General features: G+C 55.8%; 2 protein-coding genes and 1 pseudogene across 2 annotated transcripts in view; 2 read left to right on the forward strand and 1 right to left on the reverse strand.

The window, feature by feature from the left end:
* The first annotated feature begins 1896 nt into the window (after positions 1 to 1896).
* On the forward strand, positions 1897 to 4476 carry LOC125514548 (protein FAR1-RELATED SEQUENCE 5-like). The gene is made up of 2 exons (XM_048679887.2): positions 1897 to 2291; positions 2779 to 4476. Exon 2 carries the CDS (start codon positions 2798 to 2800, stop codon positions 4208 to 4210), a length of 1413 nt encoding a protein of 470 aa, XP_048535844.1. The 5' UTR covers positions 1897 to 2291; positions 2779 to 2797; the 3' UTR covers positions 4211 to 4476.
* A 1293-nt stretch (positions 4477 to 5769) lies between these two features.
* On the reverse strand, positions 5770 to 6294 carry LOC125516880 (protein NEN4 pseudogene; annotated as a pseudogene).
* Positions 6295 to 6885: 591 nt separating this feature from the next.
* LOC147966005 (uncharacterized) overlaps positions 6886 to 25914 on the forward strand; it is a 39710-nt gene continuing 20681 nt past the window's right edge. Inside the window, exon 1 of the mRNA XM_087530688.1 lies at positions 6886 to 7320. Coding sequence (XP_087386814.1) covers positions 6886 to 7320 — 435 coding nt within the window. The remainder of the gene's footprint in view (positions 7321 to 25914) is intronic.

Consider the following 25914-nt stretch of genomic DNA (forward strand, 5'->3'; position numbering starts at 1 on the left):
TTTATACTAACTTTACTATAAAGTTAGTACAAATTTGAGTCACTTATTTTGAGATAGAGAAAGTACAAATTTACATGCCTTTGCTTCCCTTTGCCAAGCATCATGCACCTGGAAAATTCGAAGCGTCTGTCGATTTTTAGCTTGACCTGAGCGCGGGGAGGCCGTGGACTCTCTACGGTGACATAAGTTGTGCATGAGTGGGAGCCGGCAACGCCACAACGAGTTCGAGGTTTGACTGCTCATGTTGGGATGTGGGGTCGTCCCCCACGCTGTAGATGGGGGAGGAGGTTAGAGGGATGGATGGGTGCGGTGGCAACATGACGATGGATGGCGGTTCAGGGTGTGCGGGGCGGCGAGGCAAGCGTGATAACGCGGCTGGCCACGGGATGCCGGCGATTAGGCCAGCGTCCATTGATGGCCTAAGGGGGAAGAAGAAGAACAATGCGCGGGCAATTGGTGGCCGTTGGATGAAGATATAGCGCTTCAAAAAAATCAAACACTTAAATCCATCTCCTTTAAAATGTTACTTCCTCCGTAAAGAAATAGCGATCTAAACATTCTTATATTTCTTTAGAGAGATAGTACCAGACACTCCCGCAAAAAAAAAGATAGTACCAGACATGCAAAACATGTACCGGATCATTAAAAAACGGCCCTTTATGCAAGAAGGTAAAAGAAACAACTAAGAGCAACTTTAATGGAGCGATCCATTTCGTCTGCGGTCATTCGTTTAGATCGGCGTGGATAAAAAGGTCTGCCCAACGCACCAACCTAAACGGACGCGCATCCGCTTTCGTCCGCCTGCCGACCCATTTTCGGCCCATTTCTTAGCCAGTTTTGCGTTGGCGCGGACACAAGACAGACGCGCACGCTCGTCCTCTTTCCTCACCGGACCCGTTGGTCGGTGGCACATTGTATTGGCCTCTCCACATCAAACAGCACATCCTCGCCCGCCTGCTTCGTCGCCGACGCCACCGGCCATTTTTTCCGATAAAAAGATAGTTTTAGTGTAGACAGATAAAAGAAAAGATCAACTACTCGTCGCTTTCCGACTCCGACTCGGTAATGTCCTCCTCCGACGTCTGAATGTAGGCGTCAGCATACTGCTCGTCTTCGAGATCCTACGTCCGCTAGCTCGACACGTGAGGAAAATTCATATCCCGACGAGGCCTCAGAAGGCGCCACGCCGCCGCGTCGTGGGGCCGCCTCCTCTGCGGTGTCGAAGGTGTCGAGGATGAGGCGTTTCTAAAGAAACCAGATCTCAGAAGAGAAGGCGCCGGAGCGGCGCTCGCGGACTCCGCGAAAATCCGAAGCGCCTAAGCGGCGCATCGACATGGTGGCGCAGAGGCGGCGAGGCTAGTGACAGAATGAGGCGCCGGCCGCGGCGCGCGCGCGAACCTTTCTCACGTACTGGAGCGCCAAAACCAGCGCGCGTTAGGCCGCTTTTCCCCGCGCTGGAGCGCCAAAACCAGGGCGACGGCATGGCCGCTAGCATGATCTAAAGCACGCACGGTCAAAAAATGGGTCGGCCCGTTGGTCACACTGCCAACCCAAAACTAAAAAAAAACGGACGGCGGGCAGGTTATCGATCCAAATGAAAAAAAGCAAATAAAAACGCCGTTCGTTTGGATCAGCCCCGTTGAAGCTGCTCTAAGCAGAGCACACGGACAGGTGCTTTTCTCGAGTTTGTACTACAAAGCCGGGTCCTGTTGATGAAGCGTGTGTGCGATCGATCGATCGGTCGGTGCCAGACGTCACGTGTTTGCCGGCGACGCCGTCCGAACCGTGACCTTTGTGGTGGTCGTGGTCTGGTCCGGACGCAGCTTCAGTGACGTTGTGAAGCGAAGTCACGCAGCGCCTTAGCCCACTATATCAGCCACTCATTGTACATCTGATGGACAGGATTCACTCAAGGCAAAAAAGGCCCAGCTTCAGCAGTTTCAGCGGAAAAGACGAGGCGGGGCGAGGTGTTTTGGCGGGGCGTCATCCAGTTCTCCCGCGCGGCGGCGAGGGTTTGGCGGGAGCGCCACCTTCGAGAGCCTGAGAGAGACAGAGGCGAGAGGCGCCGCTGTGGAGGAGAGGTTGAGATTTGTTCCGTCCAGAGCAGAGGAGTTCGTCACGCCGCATTCATTGGAGAGAAAGTAGGGCGGCCTCGCGCCGCCGCGGAGGCGACGGGGAGGAGGGCCTCGCCGCACCGGAGCTTCTGAGAAGATACAGCGCGGCCGCAGATTTTCGTTCACCTGATCTGCCCCTGGATTCCACCGAGAAGATATAATCGTCGTTCGCCTGAGGTAATTCTGATTTTAGTTGAATTTTACTGCAGCCAAGCTCAGACCGTGAGCACCTAATTATTCAGAAGTTGAGATGATGCTTTCACTAGTAGTAATGCTTTGGATTTTTTTACGGGATTACATGGTTATGCAAGTTGTAGTAATTCTTTTGACCAGTCCGGATCACACACACCAGATATAAATACATGGTTGTGCAATTTCAGATCACTCACCACACACGCAACACCCCAGATATTCAGAAGTAGAATAATCTGAATTTTTGTTAGTATGTGAGTTTCAAATTGTAGTAATCTGGTGAAAGAACACTAACTAACACTACAAATTGTTTAGGGAGTTTCAAGTTCTGATTTGGTGAAAGAACACTAACTAATATTCAGATATACTAGTAGTGCAATATTAGTATTAGTAATTGTTTCAGATTTGCATCTAGACTATTAGTTGGTGTTGTGCAATTTAGTCGGCTGATTATATGTGTTGGCAATGGCAGATTAATAAGGTGGTGTGCAATGGCGCAATCTGATAAGGGGATGCCTCAAATTGGCATGATATTCAAAAGTCAAGTGGAGTCTTGGTTGTTTTGGGTAGCATATGGTGGTCGTGTAGGCTTTGATGTGAGGAAAAGGTACACCAATGTGAGCAAATTTGATGGTAAGGTAACTTCCTGTAGACATGTTTGTGCCAATGAAGGTCATCGGAAAAAAACGCAAAGAGAATCCATTCGGAAGTGCTTTAGAGCTGAGACAAGAACTGATTGTAAAGCTCGAACGACTCTTACATTGGATCGAGAGTCTGGAAATTTGGAAGTCACGGATGTAGTTATTGAACATAATCACTTGCTTCACTTGCCACAAACCCGCCACCTCATGGTGTCCCAAAGGAAAATTTCAGAATTTCAAGCATATGAAATTGAAGCCGCAGATGATTCTGGAATTAGGCCTAAAGCTGCATATGAGCTTGCTACTCGTCAGGTTGGCGGACCACTTAATCTCAGCTACACTTGTCGAGACCACAGAAATCTTTTGCAAAGCAAGAGGCAAAGAGAGCTTGCTTTTGGTCAGTCAGGCAGCATGTTAAAGTACTTTCGTGGAAAAGTTGCTGAAAATCCATCATTTCAATATACTTTGCAACTAGATTGCGAGGAGAATATATCAAACATTTTCTGGGCTGATGCTAAAATGATGTTAGACTATGCACACTTTGGCGATGTTGTCACATTTGACACTACTTTTGGTACAAACAAGGAATATAGGCCATTTGGTCTTTTTCTTGGGCTCAATCAGTTTAGGGAGACTACAGTTTTTGGTGCTGCACTAATGTTTGACGAAACATTTGCCTCATTCAAATGGCTCTTTGAAACCTTCCTAGGTGCGCATAATGGAAGGCAACCTAGAACTATTTATACCGATCAAGATTATGCAATGGGTAGAGCTGTAGAGGATGTGTTCACAGAAGCATATCATGGACTGTGTACATTTCACATAATGCAAAATGCTGTGAAACATCTATCTCCAATTAAGGGTGAAGATGAAGACGAGGGTGAAGAGAAAGAGGAGGGTGAAGGCAAAGATGAAGATGAAGAATCACATATTCTCACTGATTTTAGTGCTTGTATGTATGGCTATGAGGACAAGGTTGAGTTTGAAGAAGCATTTGCCAACATGAGGTTAAAGATGCATAAGCAAACTTGGTTCGATAGTATCTACAAGGTAAAAGAAAAGTGGGCTGAATGTTTTATGAGAGATGTCTTCAGTTTGGGAGTGAGAAGTACACAATTAAGTGAGAGCTTCAACAATTCATTGAAGAACCATTTGAAATCTGATTTTCATATTGTTAGATTTTTAAAGCATTTTGAAAGGATAGTGGAACAAAAAAGAAACAAAGAGCATTTTAAAGCATTTTCATATTGTTCTAATATGTAGAAGTTGGTTAGATGAAACTTTGGGGGTTAACTATAGTTATCCGATGGTATTTTGGTGGCTAACTATAGTCTTTTGTGGCCTAAGTGTACAAGTGAAATGGCCTATTATGTAACATACTTGGATGGTTATTCATCAATAGTACTTGTTGCTACAGAATTTGAATGGTATGGTTCAGACTATCAATCTCAAGTGCTTGAATATTTGTGCTACAGAGTTGTACGAATGCTAAGTGCTTGCAAATTTCAAGGTTGTGATACAGTGTTTCTTTCTCTGTTTGCTTCAGACTTCTGATATGTAGTGCTTGCAGTTTTCAATGTTGTATAGATTATACACTGAAGTTAATTGCTTGCAATTTTCAATGTTATACTGTAATACTTTCCCTTGTATAATGGGATTACTGTTCATTTCATATTATGCTCAACATCAGATATTTTCTGTGTGAAAATATTAAGTCTGGAGAGTGTCCAGTGCCTCACTGTTTTACTCACATCACTGTAAATGAAAACTACCAAGACTGGGCCTTTTTGCCTTGAGTGAATCCTGTCCATCAGATGTACAATGAGTGGCTGATATAGTGGGCTAAGGCGCTGCGTGACTTGGCTTCACAAAGTCACTGAAGCTGCGTCCGTCTGGTCCTGCTGCGCGGACAACAACCAACGGACGGACGGACGGATGTCCTCCACTGGTCACGGCCCGAGCCTCGCTCGCTCGCATGGCGCGCGAGGCATGATGCATGCTGCGTGCATCTGGCCGCGGCTCTAGACAGCGGCACCGGGGACGGCGAGGTGCAGCGGCCGCCGCAGGCCAAGACGCCAAGCATGTGTTCTCGGAACAGGGTACGTACTCCATGCATGGAGCTGTCACCGTCATACATTCAGTCAGACGCACAGCTCCATGCATGATGCGCAGGCAACACCAGCGGCGGCGACGGCGACCCCCGTGTAAATGCGGCGGAGGCATCGCCGGCGCGCTTGGACCATGCATGCTGGACGATGCGGCTATATTACGTGCAACGTACTACTTAGTACGTACGTATGGGGAACGGATCGGAAGGTCCCGCGCGCACGTACTACGTGGTTTACGGCGTCTGGACGTTAGGGCATCTCCACCCGTCTCCCAGAAGGCCCCCAAAAGCACTTTTCCAGCGCCGGTGGTTAAAAAAGTTTGCACTCGCGTCCCCAGGAGCACAAATATCGCCGGATTTGGTCAAAACTACGGTCGGCGCTCTCATCCCATTCCCAGGATCCCGAGGGGCAGCTGGGGGAGGAGAGAGACTACTTTAGTTGCTTTGGGCCCATTGTCAGCCTCCCACTCCCTCTCTCTCCTTGCTTTTCCTTCGGGCCCACCCACGTGATCTCTTTTCTCTTTCTCCCCCCCACCAACTCCCGCCTGCACAGAACGCCTCGCCGACGACGTCCAGCTGCGCCGGACCCGCCGAGCTTGCCGCCCCGCATCCTCCTCGCGCTTGGCCCTCGCTGCCGCCGTCGCTGTCCCCGCGCGGGCGCGGGGGGCCGCCGCCGCCGTGGAAAAAATTCCATTCCTTCGTGGTGTCCCAGCACCTAGAGGCTCACGCGCGCGCCATCCAGGCACCGGAGCCCCCGCGCCCGCCGCGCGCCGATCCCGAAGTGCTCCGCCAGGGCCGCCGCCACCGCCTCCTCGTCCTCCTCCTGGCCGTCGTCCCCGGGGGCGGCCGGCCCGAAGCACCCCTGCTCGCCCTGCGCGAGGAGCACGTCGAGCGAGTCGACGACGCCCACGGGCTCCGGCGCGCCCAGGCCGAAGGCGGCGAAGGCCTCGCGCATGCGCGGGCAGCCGGCGCGCCGGATGACGTGGCCCGCCCACACGCGGCCTTCCAGCAGCTCGAAGATGTCCGGGAAGACATCCTCGAACGAGGGTGCGCCGGAGGAGGCGGAGAGGACGCCACCGTCGGCGCCGGCGTCGTCCGGGCGGATGAGGGTGGAGTAGCTGGAGACCTCGACGAGGCGGCGCGGGCAGACGAGGATGGCGGCGAACTCCAGCAGGCTGCACTAGCCAGGCAGCGACAGGGACTGCGCAGCCTCCACGTCGAAGAACACCATCTCCCTCTTCTTGGTGGTCGCCATTGGTTCCGGCAAGCAACTCGGTGGTGGTTTCTTGGCGATGGAGCTTTGTTTGTTTGTTTCTTGCTTGAAGGAATGGAGGAGAGGAGGGATGGGAGAATGGATGATCCCTGTCTTGTCAGAGGAGCCTGTCGATGGAGCTCTGGGGGCGCAACGAGTGGAAAAAATTCCACCCCCAGGCCGAAGTTTTCGCCGGCAGCCCCCCAGGAGGCGAAAAAAACGCCTCCTGGGGAGGCCAACGGCTGGAGATGCTCTTAGAGCATCTCCAACGGCCGTCTCAAAAGGCGCACGCGCGTGGTAAATCGAATTTTTAGTGCGCGCGGGACATTTTGGCGCGCTTCAGCGGTGGAGGTAAACTCGCGCGCGGGGGAATCGTTTGGGCGCGCGCGGGAAAAGGCGTCAGCTCGTGCGCTATTTTTGGCGCACCGCTTCCGGTGTGCCTTTAAATTGCGGCGCTCGCCACGCACCTATTCCACACACTTCCTCTTCCACTGTCACGCGCGCCTCCATCGCTTCCTCGTTGCCGCCGCTGCCACGCGCGCCTCCACCGCTCCAGCGCCCCGCCACCGACGCGCCACCATGCCGTCGCGCCACCGAGGAGCGTCGGGCTACCGCGGCGTCCGCCAGCGCCCCAACGACGGGTACTACTCCGAGATACGGTCCGGCAAACTCCAGCTCGGCCTCGGCACCTTCGAGACGGCGCACGAGGCAGCCCACGCGTACGACGCGGCGGCGTGGCGCCTAGGCAGGCCGAGCCCGCAGATGAACTTCCAGGACGTGGACACGCTCCAGCAGGCACTGGACGTCGCCCCGCCGCCTCATCTTAACACGGCACAAGACCATGCAGAGCACGTTCAGCGGCAGCGCCGCCTCCTCGTCGCCCAGGAGGACGAGCGTGTCATGGCGGAGTGGCGCCGGCGCCATCCGAAGGACGTCACCTACGAGCAAACCTACTGGGCAAGGCGCCGCGAGCAGGAGACGCAAAGGCGCATGTTACGGCATATCTCTCTCAAGGTAGTTTTGGTGATTGATGACAACATGTTTGCAGACTAATCATGTGCTTTGAATAGTTCACAGATTCACCCCTGGCACGAGACGTTTTCTTCCCTTCGGAGTGTCTTTCAAGACGGTGTAGCTTTTTGGTTTCTTTCTCGGTGGACTAGTTGCGTAGAGGGCACCGTACTATCAAGAGGGGGTCCGCTGGGGTATTGCATGGGTGGAATCAACACGTACACATCATCTTCTCACCCTCCGAGCTTTTCCATTCCATTGTAGAGATCTCTCCACTTCTCTTTGTCCTTGTCTGGGTCCCAGCGGTAGTACCGCGCAACCCAGCCGTAGTACCGCTGAGGAGCCACAAGCGGCAGTACCGCTCCACAACGGTAGTACCGCCCGTGACTCCACAACAGTAGTACCGCTGGGGTGCCTGGCACCACCGCCTCGTCCTCAGCCTCTTTGGAGAGATTCTCTCTCTCTCTCTCTCTCTCTCTTCTGTGTCCCAGCGGTGGTACCGCACTACCAGTGGTAGTACGGCCGAAGGGTCACAAGCGGCAGTTCCGCTCCACAGCGGTAGTACCACCCGTGACCCCGCTGCCGTAGTACCGCTGGGCTGTCTGGCTCCTACCGCCTCGACTCGAGGGGTCTTTTTCTCGTGTCGGGTTTTGCGGCACTAGTTGCGGTTGTAGAGGCGGTAGTACCGTTCAGGAGCGGTAGTACCGCCCCTACCACCGTGGTAGTACCACGTTGGGTCCTATTCCCTACTAGTCTCCTCTGCGCGGCAGTGCCGCTGGCTGGTGCGGCAGTACCGCTGACCTAGCGGTAGTACCGCCCTATGCGGGGCTGGTTGGTGAGGGGCAACGGTTGGATTGTTGCCCCCACTATAAAAGAGGGTCCTCTTCTTTCCTTTGACCTACCTCTTCCTCCTCAAGCTCCATTTATTGCTCAAGCTCCATTAAATGCTCCAAGCTCCATTTTTTCCCGATCTATCTCTCTAACCAATCAAACTTGTTGATTTGCTCGGGAGTGGTTGAGAAGGCCCCGATCTACACTTCCACCAAGGGATTTTCAATTCCCCCACTCATCCCTAGCGGATCTTGTTACTCTTGGGTGTTTGAGCACCCTAGACGGTTGAGGTCACCACGGAGCCATAGTCCATTTGTGGCGAAGCTTCGTGGTTTTGTTGGGAGCCTCCGATTAAGTTGTGGAGATTGCCCCAACCTTGTTTGTAAAGGTTCGTTCGCCGCCTTCAAGGGCACCAATAGTGGAATCACGGCATCTCGCATTGTGTGAGGGCGTGAGGAGAATATGGTGGCCCAAGTGGCTTCTTGGGGAGCATTGTGCCTTCACACCGCTCTAACGGAGACGTACTTCCCCTCAAAAGGAAGGAACTTCGGTAACACATCCTCGTCTTCACCGGATCCACTCTTGGTTATCTCTTACCTTTACTTGTGCAAACTCTTTAGTGTTACTTCTCTTGCTTGCTTGTATGCTTGTTGTTATTGCATCATATAGGTTGCTCACCTAGTTGCACATCTAGACAACCTACTTTGATGCAAAGTTTAATTTGTTAAAGAAAAATAAAAAATTGGTAGTTGCCTATTCACCCCCCTCTAGTCAACCATATCGATCCTTTCAATTGGTATCAGAGCCTCGTCTCTTTATTAAGGACTTCACCGTCCAAAGAGTATGGTTGATACCATAGACGGTGTGGAGGAACACTCCGGTGTGAATCCGATCTCGTATATGGGCGATGGGGGAACCTCGGTCTCTCGTGAGGAGTTCAATGTGGCCTTGGAGACATTAAAAACCTCCATGACGCGAAGTTGAAAGCATGTTTACTAAATTTCTTGAGGGGTTTAAACTATCCACCGCACCGTTGAAAGTGGGTGACCCCGCCAACAAGGTGACGGATGCTATCCCCGACAAGGGGAATCTAGTAGTGAAAAGGCTCCTTCTTCTAGTGGTAAGAATGGCACCGGCATCTTTGCCCATGTGGAACCACCACTTGTTTATGGTGGACCGGTTCCTTCCACTCATTTGAATCATGCCGGTCCTCCCCCTAAGATTGTGAAAAATGAGGACTTTGATTCTTGGGTTTACCGCTTTAAACGTCATTTAAATCATGTGAACACTAACCTTTGGAGAATCATTGAAGAAGGTTTCTATCCACATGATCTGTCGGGTGGTAGGTGCGACATATGCCAACGGGTGGCTTATCATTGTGGGAGCCAGTAAGACGTCGCCGGTGCCTGGAAACGGGATGAGGCGAAGACATGCACGCCGGCGAATCTTACCCAGCTTCGGGGCTCTCCGTGGAGATAACACCCCTACTGCTGCTCTGCGGGGTCTCCGCATGATCACTAGATGGACAAGTAGCTACACAGTGCTCCTTGAGCTGTTCGGTGGGAGGAGGAAGAAGGGCACGGCTAGCTTGCTTCTTCTCCTTGTGTGGTGTCTAAAACTAGCTGGGGGTCCAACCCTTTGCATGGGCGCCCCGGGGGGTTTATATAGGCCTACCCCCCGGGGGTACAATGGTAATCCGACTGGGCGCGGGGCCTAGCCGTCTGTGACTGCGCTCGCCGGCTTCTGCGCCGACTGCTGGGGCCCGCCGGCTGGTGGGTCCCGCCGGCTGCCAACTCCTTGGCAACAGGCAGGCCCCACTGCCAAGGGTCTTGTCGGTGGCTGGTTACTGTTGCCTCAACCTGATGACGAGGGCTTCGTCGAGGTAAGCGTGGCTACAGTGCCGCCGTCCGGCGGGCGATCGCTGTAGCCTTACGGCGTCTTGTCTCCTTAATGGGGCGTCTCCCGTGAGGGGGGAAGCGAGCCGGCTGCGGGGAGCCGGCCCCGTCTCGGGCCAACTGGGGGAGGCCTGGCCGCCTTCGGGCGTCTCTTTGCTTGAAGGGGCCCACCGCCCGTGGGCCGCACTGGCGGCTCGTCGTGGGTGACATCAGGGTCAACATGGCAACAGTGCCGCGCCGGACGGGTCATGCCCACTCCGTACGGTGCACTGTGCCAGGCGTGCTCCGGGATTCGGGGGTGGCAGGCTTCACTGTAGCCACGCCCCGTCACATCGCCGCTAGGTGGATGCAAACTTTGAGGGTACGGTCTCGACCGCTTTATGGGAGCCGGCTTCTTGGAGTCGGCCTTCTCGCGGCCGGCTTCTCGAAGTCGGCCCTCCCATGGCTTTCTTCATGAGGGCTAAAGTCGGGCCGCCTTCCGAAAGCCGGCCTGGGTGACAACCAGCAAGGGAAAGGCGGCACCATGTCTTGGATTCTTGAGAGCCGGACGGGCTCGTAATTTTTTCAGAAGGGCCAGGGGAAGCCGGCTAGGCTACCCATGGCTATTTACTCCGACAGTAGTCCCCGAAGCTGATCGAGCTTCGAGGCGGACAAAGGGACGAGAAGCTTGGTCAGCTTCCTACCCTGAAGAGCCGGCTTTGCTGGTGTATGCCGATTTCGGGGAGCCCTGCGTCTTGCAGGCGGGAAAGTGGTCGACCCGCGTGCTGACCGCGGGCTCTCCCGCGGGCCACGTGGCAGCGAGACCCTGCCAGCGCACGCGCGCGACGGGACGCCGCCGCAGGCCCGGGCCCGCCACTCCTAGGCCTCGGCCCGAACGCTGATCTTCTGCGGCCCAGCTGGACCGCTCGCCTTCCCGTGGCGATTTTATTTCGCCGTTAGGGCGCAGTAAACGCGGGACGTGGGGGAGTGGGCACGATCGATCCCCACGTTTCCCCACGCCGCACCTCCTCGGCTCCGCCACGCGAGCCTATAAGTAGGGGGAGGAGGGGGAGAGACAGAGGTTCGCACGCTCTCTCTCGCTCCGCCCCTTCTCGTCCTCCTTTCTTCCTCTCGTTGTCGCCGCAGCCTCCCATCTCAGCGCCGCCGCGCCGCCACATTGTCTTGCTCCCATGGCGCTGTTGAGCTCGTGGGATGGCTCCAACGTCCATGAGGACCATGTTGAGTTCCTCTGCCGGACTCGGCGCCTGCCCGACGCCAACCTCATGCGGGTCCGCCTGGCCCCAGAGATGGAGATCTCGCCGGCACCGGAGGAGGGCGAGCGGGTTGTCTTCCGCTCGCACTTCCTGCGCGGCTTCGGCCTTCCGGCGAGCGGATTCCTGCGCTCCTTCCTCGAGTTCTACAATCTTCAGCCGCATCACCTCACGCCCAACGCGGTGATGCTGCTGTCGGCCTTCGTCTCTCTCTGCGAAGGTTTCTTGGGGCTGCTCCCCACGCTGGAGCTCTGGGGGGAATTCTTCCAGAGCAAACTCGGCACCGTCGTCGCAGGCGTGCCCGCCCCCTGCGGGGCCTTCATCGCCATGAGGAGGTCGGGCAAGAACAACCCGTTCCCGTCCATCCCCCTGATCCAGTCGGTGAAGATCTGGCAGAAGTCGTACTTCTACGTGAAGAACGTCGCCCAACAAGGAGACCACGTCAACCTGCCGGCTTACGTAGCCGGCCCGCCGGCTGGGAGGCAGCCCTCATGGAGTTTCCGGTCCAGGTCACTGTCTCAGGACGGGAACGCTGCCGTCTCCCGGCTTCGGGTGATGATCCAGTCGGAAGGCCTGTGCGGGGCCGACTTGGTGGCCGCCTTCGCGGAGCGCCGGATAGTTCCTCTCCAAAGCCGGCCCCACATGATGTGTCAGATGAGCGGCCGCTTCGACCCAAGCCGGCTGAGCACCAGGGAGATGCCTCATGCGGAGGTGTCATACATGGTAAATTATATCTCCAATTGCAAGCTCGCCGAGGACTGGCGATACGGCAAGGTGCCATATTCTCGCGCCAACCCTCCGCCCGTGGTAAGCTTTCCTCTCTTTCTTCTTTTTGTTGGTAGCCGGCTTTATGATGGCCGGCTTCTGATCGGTCGGTTCTTCTTAGCAGAACCCCCTTCTTCCGCCGACGACCGGGGCAGCAGGGATAGAACGCCAGTACGTCCCCGACCGCACGGTGGACGACGTCGGTGACCCAGATTTGGGGGCGGCCGCCATGGAAGACGCCGTCGTGGGGGACGACGCCGAGCCCGGAGGCACAGGGCTTACCGCCAGCTTCGAGGACTGGCCGGATGATGCCGAAGCCGAAGTCGCCCCACGTCGCCAGCCGGCGGCCGACCATCAGGGCGCGGGCTTGTCCATCGCGCCGGCTGCCAGCGGCGGCACACAGAAGCGCCGGGCCCCGTCAATCCTCTTCGGTAGTCGGCCGAAGAAGTCCAAAGCTTCCACCGCGTCGACCAGACGAGATGAGGCGGCCGCGAAAGCGGCCCGCTTCCGCAAGGCGGTGAAGCAGCCTCAGGCGGTCTCAGCGTAAGTCGTCGATTGCCTGGTCGCATGCTTTTCATCGTTCTCTCTTGTTCGAACATTCTTCCTAACCTTTCCCCGCTCGCTGGACAGGGCGCCGCTTTCCCTTGAGCGGGGTCCGGGCGGCTCCGTAGTTGGGCCGACCGGAGGGTCTTCGGGCTCCCGCCGCGTGGACCCCCGCGCCGACCTCAGGGAGGCCACGGAGCGGAACGCCCGTGAGGCGCGGGAGGAGCGTGAGGCGGCGGAAAGAGCGGCCGCCCGGGCGGCGAGGGAGCAGGCCGACGCGGCAGCCAAGGCCCAGGTGGAGGCGGCGACCGCGGAAACGGAGGCGGAGGGTTCGCGTGACCAGCCTCCGCTGCTCGCCATTCCCCTCCGAGCCGTGGCCCCTGACACCCCATTGCACCTGGCAGAGGAAATCGTCCAAGACCCGCCGCTGATGGAGAGGAGGGAGGACCTCGCGGTCTTTGCGGGGAGAGCGCCGCCGGCAGCGCCAACCGGAGCGGGCCAAGGCGGCCAATCGTCAGCGGCACCAGAGGAGCCGGCCGGGGGTGAGCCGGAGGACGGAGCCGGCTTCGAGGTGCAGCCGGTGACGCGTCGGCGCGCAGGGGGAGGCGCCGCTCCGCCGGAGTCGCGCCGAGTTGCGGGCGCCGGCCAGTCAGCGGAGGCTCTGGAGGCGGCCAGCACCGCCTCGTCCGAGTGGACTCCCAGCGGGGGGACTGGCGAGCTGAATGCGGCGGCTAAAGAGGTTCGGAGCCGGCTTCAAGATCAGGCCGCCCTGCTGCAGCAGTACACCCAGGAGTTCCTGTTGACGCGGGCTGCCATCCGGGTGAGTCTTCCATTCTTGGCCGCTTTGGTCTCTTGATTTCTTCCGTGGGGGCGCGTCAGCGCACCCACTTGGTGTAGTCCCCGAGATTCGGGCCGACTGCTGAGCAGTCGGGTCAGATCTTTCTTGACGACTACCTTATTTTTTGCTTCCTGTCTGAACTTCCAGGAATATCATAACTCCCGTGCTGCCGCCTTCAACTCCCAGGCTCAGGAGTTGGGTCGGAAGACCGACGACCTGGTCAACAGCCGAAGTAAGTGCTTGATCTTGTCTGTCTCCTGTGGGGGCGCGTCAGCGCACCCACTGGGTGTAGTCCCCGAGATTCGGGCCGACTGCTGAGCAGTCGGGTCGGATCTTCCTTGACGACTTTTTCCTTCGTGCTTTCAGGGGCCAACGCCGACTTGAGGAGGGAGCTCAGCGAAGCGCAGGCCGCCCTTCATACCAAGGATGCTGAGTACGCTGCCTTGGTCCAGGAGCGTGACCGCCTGGCCAAGAAGCTGGCTGACCAGGAGGAGAGCCACAAGGCGGCCCTGCAGAAAGCGCAGGATAGCGAGGCCGCCCTGAAGGCAGAGTTTGAGACCGAGGCGGCGAGCTGGGCTGAGACCCGACGAGTGCTGGATGAAGGCTTCGGCCGCATCGAGGACTTGATCGACAGTAAGCCGCCTTCCTCGCTCCTTTCCTGCCCCTTGCCGCCTGGTTTTTGGCCTGACTTGTGCTGCTGCCTATTTTCTTGTGCAGACTACTTTCCTGGCTACTCCGCCTTTGCCGCCCAAACCATCGAGGCCCATCGCGAGGCGCGCCATCAGGCGGGGGTCAACATCGCGCCGGACGCGAATCAGACGCTTGAGGAGCAACTCTTGGCTATCCAAGCGCGGCTGCAGCCGGCTCACCGGATGCTTCGCCGGCTCCAACATGCCGGGGCGCAGGTGTTGGCCGCCCTCTGGCCCGGCGAGACGATCCCCCGCACCCCAAGCCGGACTGCCGACTGGCTGGAGGTCGCAGTCGGTCGCTTTGAAGCTTGGAAGGCGTCGGCGGCCCGTCTTGGAGCCGGGCGGGCGTTGGAGTTCGTTCGAGCTTGGTACCCAGGGCTGAACCTGGACCAGCTGCGGACTTGGCGGCTGGAGGCCGACGCGGAGCTGGAGGAGGTGCGGCCGGCTATCGCCCAACGTGCTTCGACGATCGCTGAGTGCACCGACATCAGCGTTTTTGCACCTGAAATCAATGATGACGGCGTTGCCCAGCCGGAGGAGTGGTTCGGGCTGAACCCGGCGGTGGGCGAGGACTCGGCAGAGGAGATCGCCTCCAGCGACGAGGGCGAGGATGACGAAGAAGAGGACGGCGAAGACGTCGAGCCGGCTAGTGGAACAACCGGCCGGCCTCAGGCTGACCGTGCCTCCAGCAACGAGGCGGGTGGAAGCGCACCCTCTGCGGGAGGCGGTGATCAAGCCGAGGTTTGCCAGCCGGCCACTCCTTCAACCGGCACAACCGTCTCCGCCGACCAGCCCGGCTCGTCGGTCGCTCCGCGAGCTTGACCTGCCGTCCTTATTTTTCCTGCTTGTTGCCTTTTGAACAATCTTTATTAAGCTTTCGCAGTTCCCCCCACTGGGGGTGTATCCAAACTATGTTGAATGCTGGCCTCTTGGAGGTCTTTTATGTAAATATTATTATGTGCATGTTTGGTTTCCATTCGCGTATGCTTTTTATCCTTAGGCTTTTTCCTTTGCCGCCTTCCCTCTTTGGGGAGGCAAGTACTTGAGCTTTCTTGGATTGAAGTGAAGTGAATGGAAACCGGCTGGCCGGCTACTCTGGTAGTCGGTCGGTGGTAGGCGGCAAACCGGCTTTCGTTATATTAGTCCGTTGGTCCCTGGCCATTTTTCATGTGGGCATCCTTTCCTGCTTTTGGCTCTTGCCAGCCGGACAGCCGGTTCTTTGAACTGCGACTTTGGCAAGAGCTAAGCCTGGGTGTCGGCACACTACTTGTCTGACCGCGGGTAGGACTTCTAATATAACTCTAGTCGGCCAGTCCCCGGGCCGACTAGTCGAACCCGGTGCCGGACGGAACAAGTAAATGAAATGACAAGGTCATAAGCATGATACTTTTCATTCATAGATAAAAGATGGCAGTCCCCGAGCCCTCCTCGGGGGGCCTATTGTCTCGTATTTAGTACAAAAGTTAGCGTGATACATACTGCATTTCAACTGTAAAATCTTCGAAGGAGGTTGGCGTTCCATGGTCGTTCCGACTCCTTGCCGGAGTCGTCTCTCTTTCGTGCCTTCGGCTTCTGCGCATCGATTAGGTAGTAGGAGTCGTTGCCTAAAGCTCTACTGATGACGAAGGGGCCCTCCCAAGGGGCCGAGAGCTTGTGCTGGCCGGCTGTTCGCTGGATCAGCCGGAGCACAAGATCGCCCTCTTGGAAAGATCTTGGCCTGACCTTCCGACTGTGGTAGCGGCGCAAACCCTGCTGGTAGATGGCAGACCGGCTGAGGGCTAACAGCCGGCCTTCTTCCAGCAGGTCGACGCCGTCTTCTCGTGCTTCCTTGGCCTCCGCCTCCGTGTACATGGTTACCCGGGGCGAGTCGAACTAGATGTTGGTTGGGATGATCGCCTCGGCACCGTACACGAGGAAGAAAGGAGTGAAGCCGGTTGACTTGTTTGGGGTAGTGCGCAGACTCCAGAGGATAGCCGGCAGCTCATCGAGCCAACAGCCGGCTGAACGCTCCAGTGGTACGACCAGTCTGGGCTTGATGCCGGAGAGGATGAGGCCGTTGGCTCGCTCGACCTGGCTGTTTGACTGCGGGTGGGCGACGGACGCTAAGTCCAGCCGGATACCTTGGGCTGCGCAGAAACGTGCCAAGGCTCCTTTGGCAAAATTCGTGCCATTGTCGGTGATGATGCTGTGTGGCACGCCGTACCGAGTTGTTATGTCTGCGATGAATGTTACAGCAGTCGGCCCATTCAGCTTCTTGATCGGCTTTGCCTCAATCCACCTGGTGAATTTGTCCACGGCGACGAGCAAATGCGTCATGCCGCCGCGCGCCGTCTTGAATGGGCCCACCATGTCCAGTCCCCAAACGGCGAAGGGCCAGGTGAGGGGAATGGTCTTGAGTGCCGAAGCCGGCATGTGTTGCTTGGAGCTGAAGAGTTGGCACCCTTTGCAATATTTAACTAATTCTTTGGCGTCATCCAAAGCAGTCGGCCAGAAGAAACCATGGCGGAAAGCTTTGGCGACGAGTGATCTTGAAGCCGCATGGTGGCCGCATTCTCCTTGGTGAATGTCTCTGAGGATTGCAATGCCCTTCTCTTGCTCGACGCACCGTTGGAGGACTCCAGTGACACTGCGCTTGATGAGTTCTCTGTTGACGATTGTGTATGCTCCGGCTCGACGTTGGACTTGTCTTGCCTCTGTTTCGTCAGCCGGCAGATCTTGGTTTACTAGGAAGTTGAGGATGGACTGAGCCCAAGACGGAGCCGCGACTTCTCCTACTGCCAATGTGGCTACTGCCACCAGGGTGGGCGGGCTGGGTGGTGAAATGCTGGAGTCGGCCGCCGGCTGTTGTGTTGGTGCAGTCCCCGGGCCGGCTACTGCAGTCCCCGAGCCGGGTGTGGCAGTCCCCGAGCCGGTTGCCGAAGTCCCCGGGCCGACTACTGAAGTCCCGAGGTCGCCTGCTTGGTTCTTCGAGTCGGACCCGGCCGCGTCGGGGTCAGGCGGTACGAAGATGGAATCAGACTCTGGAGACGGCTTGATGGACGGCTTGAGGAGGCGTTGTAGAGCGACGCCGGTTGGTATTGCTTGCCGAGTTGAGCCTATTCGAGCCAGGGCATCGGCTGGCTCGTTGTCGGCTCGCGGTACATGGAGGAACTCGCATCCTTTAAAGTATCCGCTGAGTTGTTGAACCAGGAAGCGGTAGCTTGCCATATTTGCGTCCTTGGCGTCCCAGTCGCCGGATGATTGCTGAACCACCAAGTCTGAGTCGCCATAACATAGGATCCGGCGGATGCCGAGTTCCTTGGCAAGCCGGAGCCCGTGTATGAGTGCCTCGTACTCGGCTACATTGTTGGAGGCGGCAAAGTGAATTTGCAGCGTGTATCTGAGCTTGTCGCCTTTGGGAGAGGTAAGGACAACGCCAGCTCCCAAGCCGGTGCGCATCTTGGACCCGTCAAAGTGCATGCGCCAATGGGTGGAGTCGGGAGCCGGCGGCAGGTACTGGGTCTCGGCCCAGTCGACGAGGAAGTCGGCCAGTGCTTGGGACTTGATGGCGGTGCGGGGCTGGTAGAAGATTGTGTAAGGGGCCAGCTCGATGGCCCATTTCGCCACCAGGCTGGATGCGTCCCGGCTGCCTATGATCTCGGCCAGCGGGGCGGTGCATACAACCGTGATGGGATACTCTTGAAAGTAGGGCTTCAGCTTCTTGGCGGTGAAGTACACGCCGTAACACATCTTCTGGTAGTGCGGGTAGTTCTGCTTTGAAGCGGACAACACCTCGCTCAAATAATACACCGGCCTCTGGACCGGCTGGGCTCGGCCTTCTTCTAGGCATTGGACTACGATGACGGTGCTGACCACCCGGCTGGTTGCGGCAATGTAAAGGAGCATGGGCTCTTTCTCAGTCGGCGCCGCTAGGACGGGCGGCGTGGCCAGCATCTTCTTCAGCTCGTGAAAAGCTTGGTCGGCCTGGTCATTCCACTCGAAGTGAGTGCTCTTCTTCATGAGGCGGTAGAGGGGGAGAGCTTTCTCTCCGAGCCGGTTGATGAAGCGGTTCAAGGAGGCCAAGCATCCGGTGAACTTTTGGATGTCTCGAAGCTTGGTGGGGATCGCCATTCTCTCGATGGCCTTGATCTTCACCGGGTTGCATTCGATGCCGCGTTCGGAGACCAGGAAGCCTAGGAGCTGGCCGGCTGGCACTCCGAACATGCATTTCTCGGGGTTGAGCTTGATTTGGAACCGGCGTAGGTTCTCAAACGTTTCTTTGAGGTCTTCCAGCAAGGTGCCGCGCTTCTCTGTCTTCACCACAATGTCGTCCACGTAGACATGAGCGTTTCTGCCGAGTTGCTTGAGGAGGCACTTCTGCATGCAACGCTGAAAAGTGGCACCGGCATTTCTTAAGCCGAATGTCATAGTCAGGTAGCAGAAGGCTCCAAATGTCGTGATGAAGGCGGTCGTCCGGCTCTAGCTTTATCTGGTGATATCCTGAGTAAGCATCCAAGAAACTCAACAGATCGCATCCGGCCATGGAGTCTATCACTTGGTCAATCCTCGGCAGGGCAAAGGGATCTTTAGGGCAGGCCTTGTTGAGGCTTGTGTAGTCTATACACATGCGCCACTTGTTGTTCTTCTTTAACATGAGGACCGGGTTGGCAAGCCACTCTGGAAAGAAGACTTCCATAATGAAGCCGGCTGCCAGAAGCCGGGCTATCTCCTCCCCTACAATCCTTCTCTTTTCCTCTGATAGTCGGCGGAGGGGCTGCTTGACTGGTTTCGCGTCTTTTCGGACGTGTAGTTTGTGCTCGGCGAATTCCTTCGGAACACCCGACATGTCCTTGGGGGACCATGCAAAGATGTCCCGATTCTCATGGAGGAAATCGGCAAGCTCGCCTTCCTATTTGCCGTTCAGGCTTGCCCCGATGACGGCGAACCTCTCGGGGTGCTCGGGGTCAAGGGGTATCTTCTTGGTTTCTTTGGCCGGCTGGAAAGATCCTTGGGCATCATACTCCTTGGGGTCGGGGGACTGGTTCGGCTGCTTGCTGGCCATGGCCACGACCCGGTCCAACATCTTCTTCTCTTCGGCAATCACAAGGGACTCGGCCAGCCGGCTGCTGGCGGCGGCGCACTCGGAAGACTTCTTGTAATCGCCGGCTACGGTGATGACGCCCTTGGAACTTGGTATCTTCATCTTGAGGTATGCATAGTGGGGAACTGCCATGTAACGCCCGGATAATTAAGCTACAGTAACCTCTGCTAATGATGCCTCGTCACCACTCTTACTGTGGTAAACTCTCGATAGTTCAGAACCGAAACAAGTTCAAAATTTAAATAAAAGAAAACAATAAAAGTTTTCAAAAATTAAAACAAAAATGTTCGGTGGTTGCCAAATATTACCAAGATAATTATGGTGTAAGGTTCACAATTTTATAAAATGCCTAAATAATTTAAAATGATTTAAAACAGAAGAGGAAATAAAGAAAAGGAAACTACAAAAACAGAAGACAAAACAAAAAAAACAAAAGGGGGGAGAAGCCCCCCCCCTCGCTGGGCCTCGGCCCAGATGGCCTCGGGGCCAATCAGGCCGGCCCAGCCGGCCCCTCCTCTCTCTCCTTATCCCTCCCACCGTGACCTAACCCATCCCACGATCCCCACTTCCTCTCCCCACGTCTCCCTCATCCTCCCACTCCGCCGCCACACACGCACGCACGCACACTCGGTGGTGCGGGCACCCGAGCCGCCGCACCCCTGAGGCCGCCGCCCGCCGGCGCCGGGAACCGCCACCCACTCGCGCCCCCCCTCGCTCTTCCCCCTCCTCCCCGATCCAGATCGGATCGGGGGAACGGACCCTGCGGCGACGACTGCGCCGCCCCCACGCCGCCTGGACCGCGCCGGCACGCTCCCCCGCCGGACTGCCTCCCGCTCCGCCGCTCGTCCCCGTCGCCCCCCCTCGACCACCGCTGCCCCGTGCCCTACGCTCCCTCGGTGAGGACCCCGGTCCTCCTTCTCCCCGTCCCCTCTCGCCGGCGCTCGCCTCGCCCGTGCTGCGTTCGGCCGGCGTGCCCCGCGTCGACCAAGCCCTGCTTTGCCCTTCACCGCACGCGTTGGCTGCGTCCCGCGCGACGCGCGCGCTCGCGTTGGCCGCTCCCCTGCTCCCCGCGTCACGAGCTCCCGCCCCTGCCCTTGCTGTCCGCCACCGCCGACGCTGGCCCCCCTGACCTCGCCTCCGGTCGCCCCCGCGCTCTCCTGGCCTCGCCCGTGCCTCGCCGCGCGAGCACGCGCTTGGCCGCCCGCGACCCCCCCTGGTGCTGCGTCCCCGCCCGGTGCCGCGCCGGATCTGGCCGCCCCTGGGTGTGCGCCCGTTCGGGCTGGGCGCCAGCGCCCGCACGCCCGCGCGCCCGTTATGCCCCTGGGTCACTGACCGGGTGGCCCCACGGCCCAGAACGTTTTATAAAAAAAGGGAATTAAAATTAATAATAATAAAATTAATTAATTAATTAATTAATTAAGGAATTAATTAAGTTAATTAATCATAATTAGATTAATCAAATTAACTAATTAGTCTAATTAAACTGTGATTAGTTTAGCTAAAACCTAATTAGCCTAAACAGGGTATGACAGGTGGGCCCCGCTGGACCCACACGTCAGGTTGACCAAGTCAACCCTGTTGACTGCTGACGTCAGCATGACATCATGCTGACGTCATAAATTCATTTTTCGAATTAAATAATTAATTAATTGAATCCCAGAAATTAATAAAATCTTTAGAAAATCATATCTTTTAATCCGTAACTCGGATTAAAATATTTTCAACATGAAAGTTGCTCAGAACGACGAGACGAATCCGGATACGCAGTCCGTTCGTCCGCCACACACCCCTAACCTATCGAACCCGCAACTTTCCCCCTCCGGCTCCTCTGCCCGAAATCACGAAACACCGGGAATACTTTCCCGGATGTTTTCCCCCTTCACCGGTATCACCTCATACCGCGATAGGGCACCCCTAGCACCGCTACTTGTCATGTCATGCATCACTATGCATATGCTTGCATTATATTTATTGTTTCTTCCCCCTCTTCTCTCGCTAGACACCGAGACTGACGCCGCTGCTACCCCGTACGACTACGGTGTTGACGACCCCTCTCTCTTGCCAGAGCAACCAGGCAAGCCCCCCCTTTGATCACCAGATATCGCCTACTCTTCTCTATACTGCTTGCATTAGCGTAGTGTAGCATGTTACTGCTTACAGTTAATCCTATACTGCTGCATAGCCTGTCCTTGCTACTACTGTTGTTACCTTTACCTGCTATCCTACTGCTTAGTATAGGATGCTAGTGTTCCATCAGTGGCCCTACATCCTTGTCCGTCTGCCATGCTATACTATCGGGCCGTGATCACTCGGGAGTTGATCACGGGTATATACTATATACTTTATACATGATACATGTGGTGACTAAAGACGGGTCGGCTTGAGGAGCACCCGCGAGTGGATCTTTGAGGCGGAGCGACAGGGCAGGTTCCGACCACCTAGGAGAGAGGTGGGCCTGGCCCTGGTCGACGTTCGCGAATACTTAACACGCTTAACGAGATCTGGATATTTAATCCGAGTCTGGCCATTTGGTCTATACGCACTAACCATCTACGCGGGAGTAGTTATGGGTATCCCGGCGTCGTGGTATCAGCCGAAGCCTTCGTGACGTCAGCGACTGAGTGGCGCGCGCCGGATTGGAACGTAAGCCTGCTCTTGTATTAAGGGGGCTAGTTCTGCTTCCGGCCGCGTACGCAACGTGCAGGTGTGCTAAGGGCGATGGGCCCAGACCCCTGTGCGCTTAGGTTTAGACCGGCGTGCTGACCTCTCTGTTGTGCCTAGGTGGGGCTGCGACGTGTTGATCTTTCGAGGCCGGGCATGACCCAGGAAAGTGTGTCCGGCCAAATGGGATCGAGTGTGTTGGGGTATGTGGTGCACCCCTGCAGGGAAGTTAATCTATTCGAATAGCCGTGATCTTCGGTAACAGGACGACTTGGAGTTGTACCTTGACCTTATGACAACTAGAACCGGATACTTAATAAAACACACCCTTCCAAGTGCCAGATACAACCGGTGGTCGCTCTCTCTCAGGGTTACGAGGAGGGGATCGCCGGGTAGGACTATTGTTATGCGATGATACTTGGAGGACTTCAGTCTACTCCCTTCTACATGCTGCAAGACGGAGGCTGCCAGAAGCGTAGTCTTCGACAGGATTAGTTACCCCCCCTTATTCCGGTTTCTGCAGTTCAGTCCACATATGAAACCCTTATTCCATTTGATACCAATGCATACATATGTAGTATAGTTCCTTGCTTGCGAGTACTTTGGATGAGTACTCACGGTTGCTTTCTCCCTCTTTTCCCCCTATCCCTTCTACCTGGTTGTCGCAACCAGATGTTGGAGCCCAGGAGCCAGAAGCCACCTTCAACGACGACTCCTACTACACCGGAGGTGCCTACTACTACGTGATGCCCGCTGACGACGACCAGGAGTAGTTAGGAGGATCCCAGGCAGGAGGCCTGCGCCTCTTTCGATCTGTATCCCAGTTTGTGCTAGCCTTCTTAAGGCAAATTTGTTTAACTTATGTCTGTACTCAGATATTGTTGCTTCCGCTGACTCGTCTATGATCGAGCTCTTGTATTCGAGCCTTCGAGGCCCCTGGCTTGTAATATGATGCTTGTATGACTTATTTTATTTGTAGAGTTGTGTTGTGATATCTTCCCGTGAGTCCCTGATCTTGATCGTACACGTTTGTGTGTATGATTAGTGTACGATTGAATCGGGGGCGTCACAAGTTGGTATCAGAGCCGACTGCCTGAAGGAACCCCCCTTCCACACTCCTTGGCCGAAGTCGAGTCTAGACATTACAAAACCCTTTTACTAACATGACGTTGTGCCTTACGGGCCCACGTCGCCATCTGGGTGGTATTTGGATCTTTTACTCCTCGATCCTTACTCTGGGACTCTGAACCCTCTTTTACTCGGGTTAAACGATTTTACTAACTCTAACACTAGGTTCCCGTGACCACGCTCACCCCAAAGTTGGATAAGCCCTAGTTATTCTTTAGAGTAGTACTTGAACATTATCCACATTGTCATTTGACTCCTGTGAAAACATCTTTGTTTTCAGATGGAACCCACGGGGCAGGTCGTGCGCCACACGACGGCCATTGGTGCCTCAGGATCACCTGCTGTGTTGGTTGAGATGATGACCTATCTGGGTTATCGCTGGCACCCTGAGTACACCGTCTATGAGGAGTATCAGGACTTCAACCAGGAGCAGTACCGTGCCATCGTCCACCTCTACTCTCGGGAGTATGACTCCACTACCGTGCTGCACACTGCTCATGGTGTTGGAGTGACTATCGATATGGCGGTCCACGATGCTGCTTATGCTGCTCTGACACGTCTCCGTGGAGAGTATCAGGAGTTGGATACCTCCCCCTTCAGGCACATTGCTATCGCATCCGATGTTGGTGCGGAGGGATACTACACTGCTGCCTACTCCACTGTCACCCGAGAGCCCTTCTACCATCAGAACCTGGTTCTGCATGCTGATGGGCTGGATCGAGCTAACCGAGCTCTTCGCCACGAGTTGTACACCACTCGTCAGCACCTCTACCGTGCTCTGACGATGTTGCACCCCTTCGTCGGATCTGGGGAGCTGTCGCGTTCTGCGATCTACCCTGCCCGGACCGTGATGCCCCAGGGCGTCGGCTGGCCAGATGTGGGAGGCTACTCTCCTGCATTGGGTCCTCTCCTGCCACCTGCGCATCGGGTTCCGCACCAGAGTATCCGTGGGCCCCAGGCTACTCGCGTGGAGGTCTTCCCTTCGCGTCACTACCAGCTGTCGGGCTACACCTACCTCCGCAGTACCGCATGGGACTGACGTAGACTTGCTTGTTAGTGTTAGCTGCATTCGCCGCGAGCCTGTGTGCCGCCTATGATGTCTTAGTCTATGTACCAGACTCTGTGTAACGAACTCCATGCATGATCTCTTTTGTAAGATATGCCGACTACTATGTAGTATCTATCGTGCTGCTTTCGTTGTGCATGTTTCATCATGAATGATTCTCGTCTTTGCACATTTCTCAATACTGAACTACCCCTGTTATATATTAGCAGGATGGTTAGACCAGGTGGTCGTGGTCGTGGTCGTGGTGGCAACGCCCCACCACCACCTGAGTACATGGCTGGGATGATGCAACAGTTTGAGCTGAATCGTCAGTTCATGGAGAATATTATGGCTCAGTTTCCTCGCCCCAATATGAACCAGCAGCCAGCCCCAGTAACTCTGCAGGATTTCATGCGCCTGAACCCAACGGTGTACCGCAGCTCAACTCAGCCTCTGGATGCTGATGACTGGCTCCGAGACATCACCTATGAGATGGAGTCTGCTGATGTAGCCCCTGCCAGCTATGTCACCTTTGCTTCCTTCTTCCTGAAGGGACCCGCAGCTCAATGGTGGGATAGCCACAGGCGTACTCTGCCAGCTGGAACAATCATCACCTGGCCAGACTTCCAAGCTGCCTTCCGTGCTCGCTTCATTCCTCAGGGAGTTATGGACCGGAAGAAGCGTGAGTTCCGCAACCTCACCCAAGGCAATAAAACTATGGAAGCTTACCAGCGGGAGTTTCTTGACTTGTCCCGCTATGCTGAAGAAGACATCGCAACTGATGCACGCAGACAGGAGAAGTTCCGTGATGGCCTTCAAGCTGACATCAAGCTCGCACTTCTAGTGCACGACTTTGCTGATTTCGCCACTCTGGTGAACAAAGCCATCAACGTCGAAACTGGTCTGCAGGAATACCAGAGCTCTCACAAGCGCAGCCGTGACACGGGCTCATCTTCGGGCCCGTCCTCGCAGAAGCGCAAGATATGGATCCCCAACAGCATGTACCAGCCGGATGCACCTGCCCCAAGGCAGTCCTATGCTGCACCTCGTCTGCCTGCTCCTCCAACTAGGCAGACAAGACTTCCAGCTCCACCACCACAAGCTCCTGTTCCCACTCCCAATAATGGCCTCTGCTACAAGTGTGGTCAGCCAGGTCACCGTGCTAGGGATTGCAATCAAAACCAGAATCAACTGGCCCTCCCAGCAACTGGCCGTGGAAGCAACCAGCCTCGCAACAACAGTGCCAAGTCTTATGGTCGTGTTCATGCCAACCATGTTGATCTCAATGAAGTTCTAGACCAGCCTGCTACCGTGATGGGTACACTCCTCGTAAACTCAGTACCTGCATCTGTTTTATTTGATTCAGGGGCATCGCATTCATTCATGTCAGAAGATTTTGCATACAAGCACGACGTTAAATGTGAGGAGATGAACGCTTCGGTATTGGTAAAAACCCCCGTGGGACAATGTCAAACCTCACTGGTTGGCATCGATGTCCCCGTGGAAATCGAAGGGCTGGAATTCTATGCCTCTCCCATTATCCTGAAGTCGTCTAACATCGACCTCATTCTGGGAATGGATTGGTTGAAAGCGCATACTGCTTCTATAGTTTGCGCCACTAAGGTCGTCCATCTGCTACACCCTTCTGACGAAATAATAGCTTACCAAGCTCATCTAGTTCAGAACGCCGAGGCACGTCTTTATGCCTTGAATGCGTTGAACGCTGCACCACTCGAGGGCATTGAAAACATTCCCGTCGTTCGTGAATTCCAAGATGTCTTCCCAGAAGAACTTCCAGGGATTCCCCCTGCTAGAGCTGTCGAATTCATCATCGACTTGAAACCCGGCACCACCCCTATAGCCAAACGACCC

The sequence above is a fragment of the Triticum urartu genome, chromosome 6A, assembly GCF_056163025.1.
Source record: "Triticum urartu cultivar PI428250 chromosome 6A, HENAU_Tu73, whole genome shotgun sequence".
In the NCBI taxonomy this organism is placed as follows: Eukaryota; Viridiplantae; Streptophyta; class Magnoliopsida; order Poales; family Poaceae; genus Triticum; species Triticum urartu.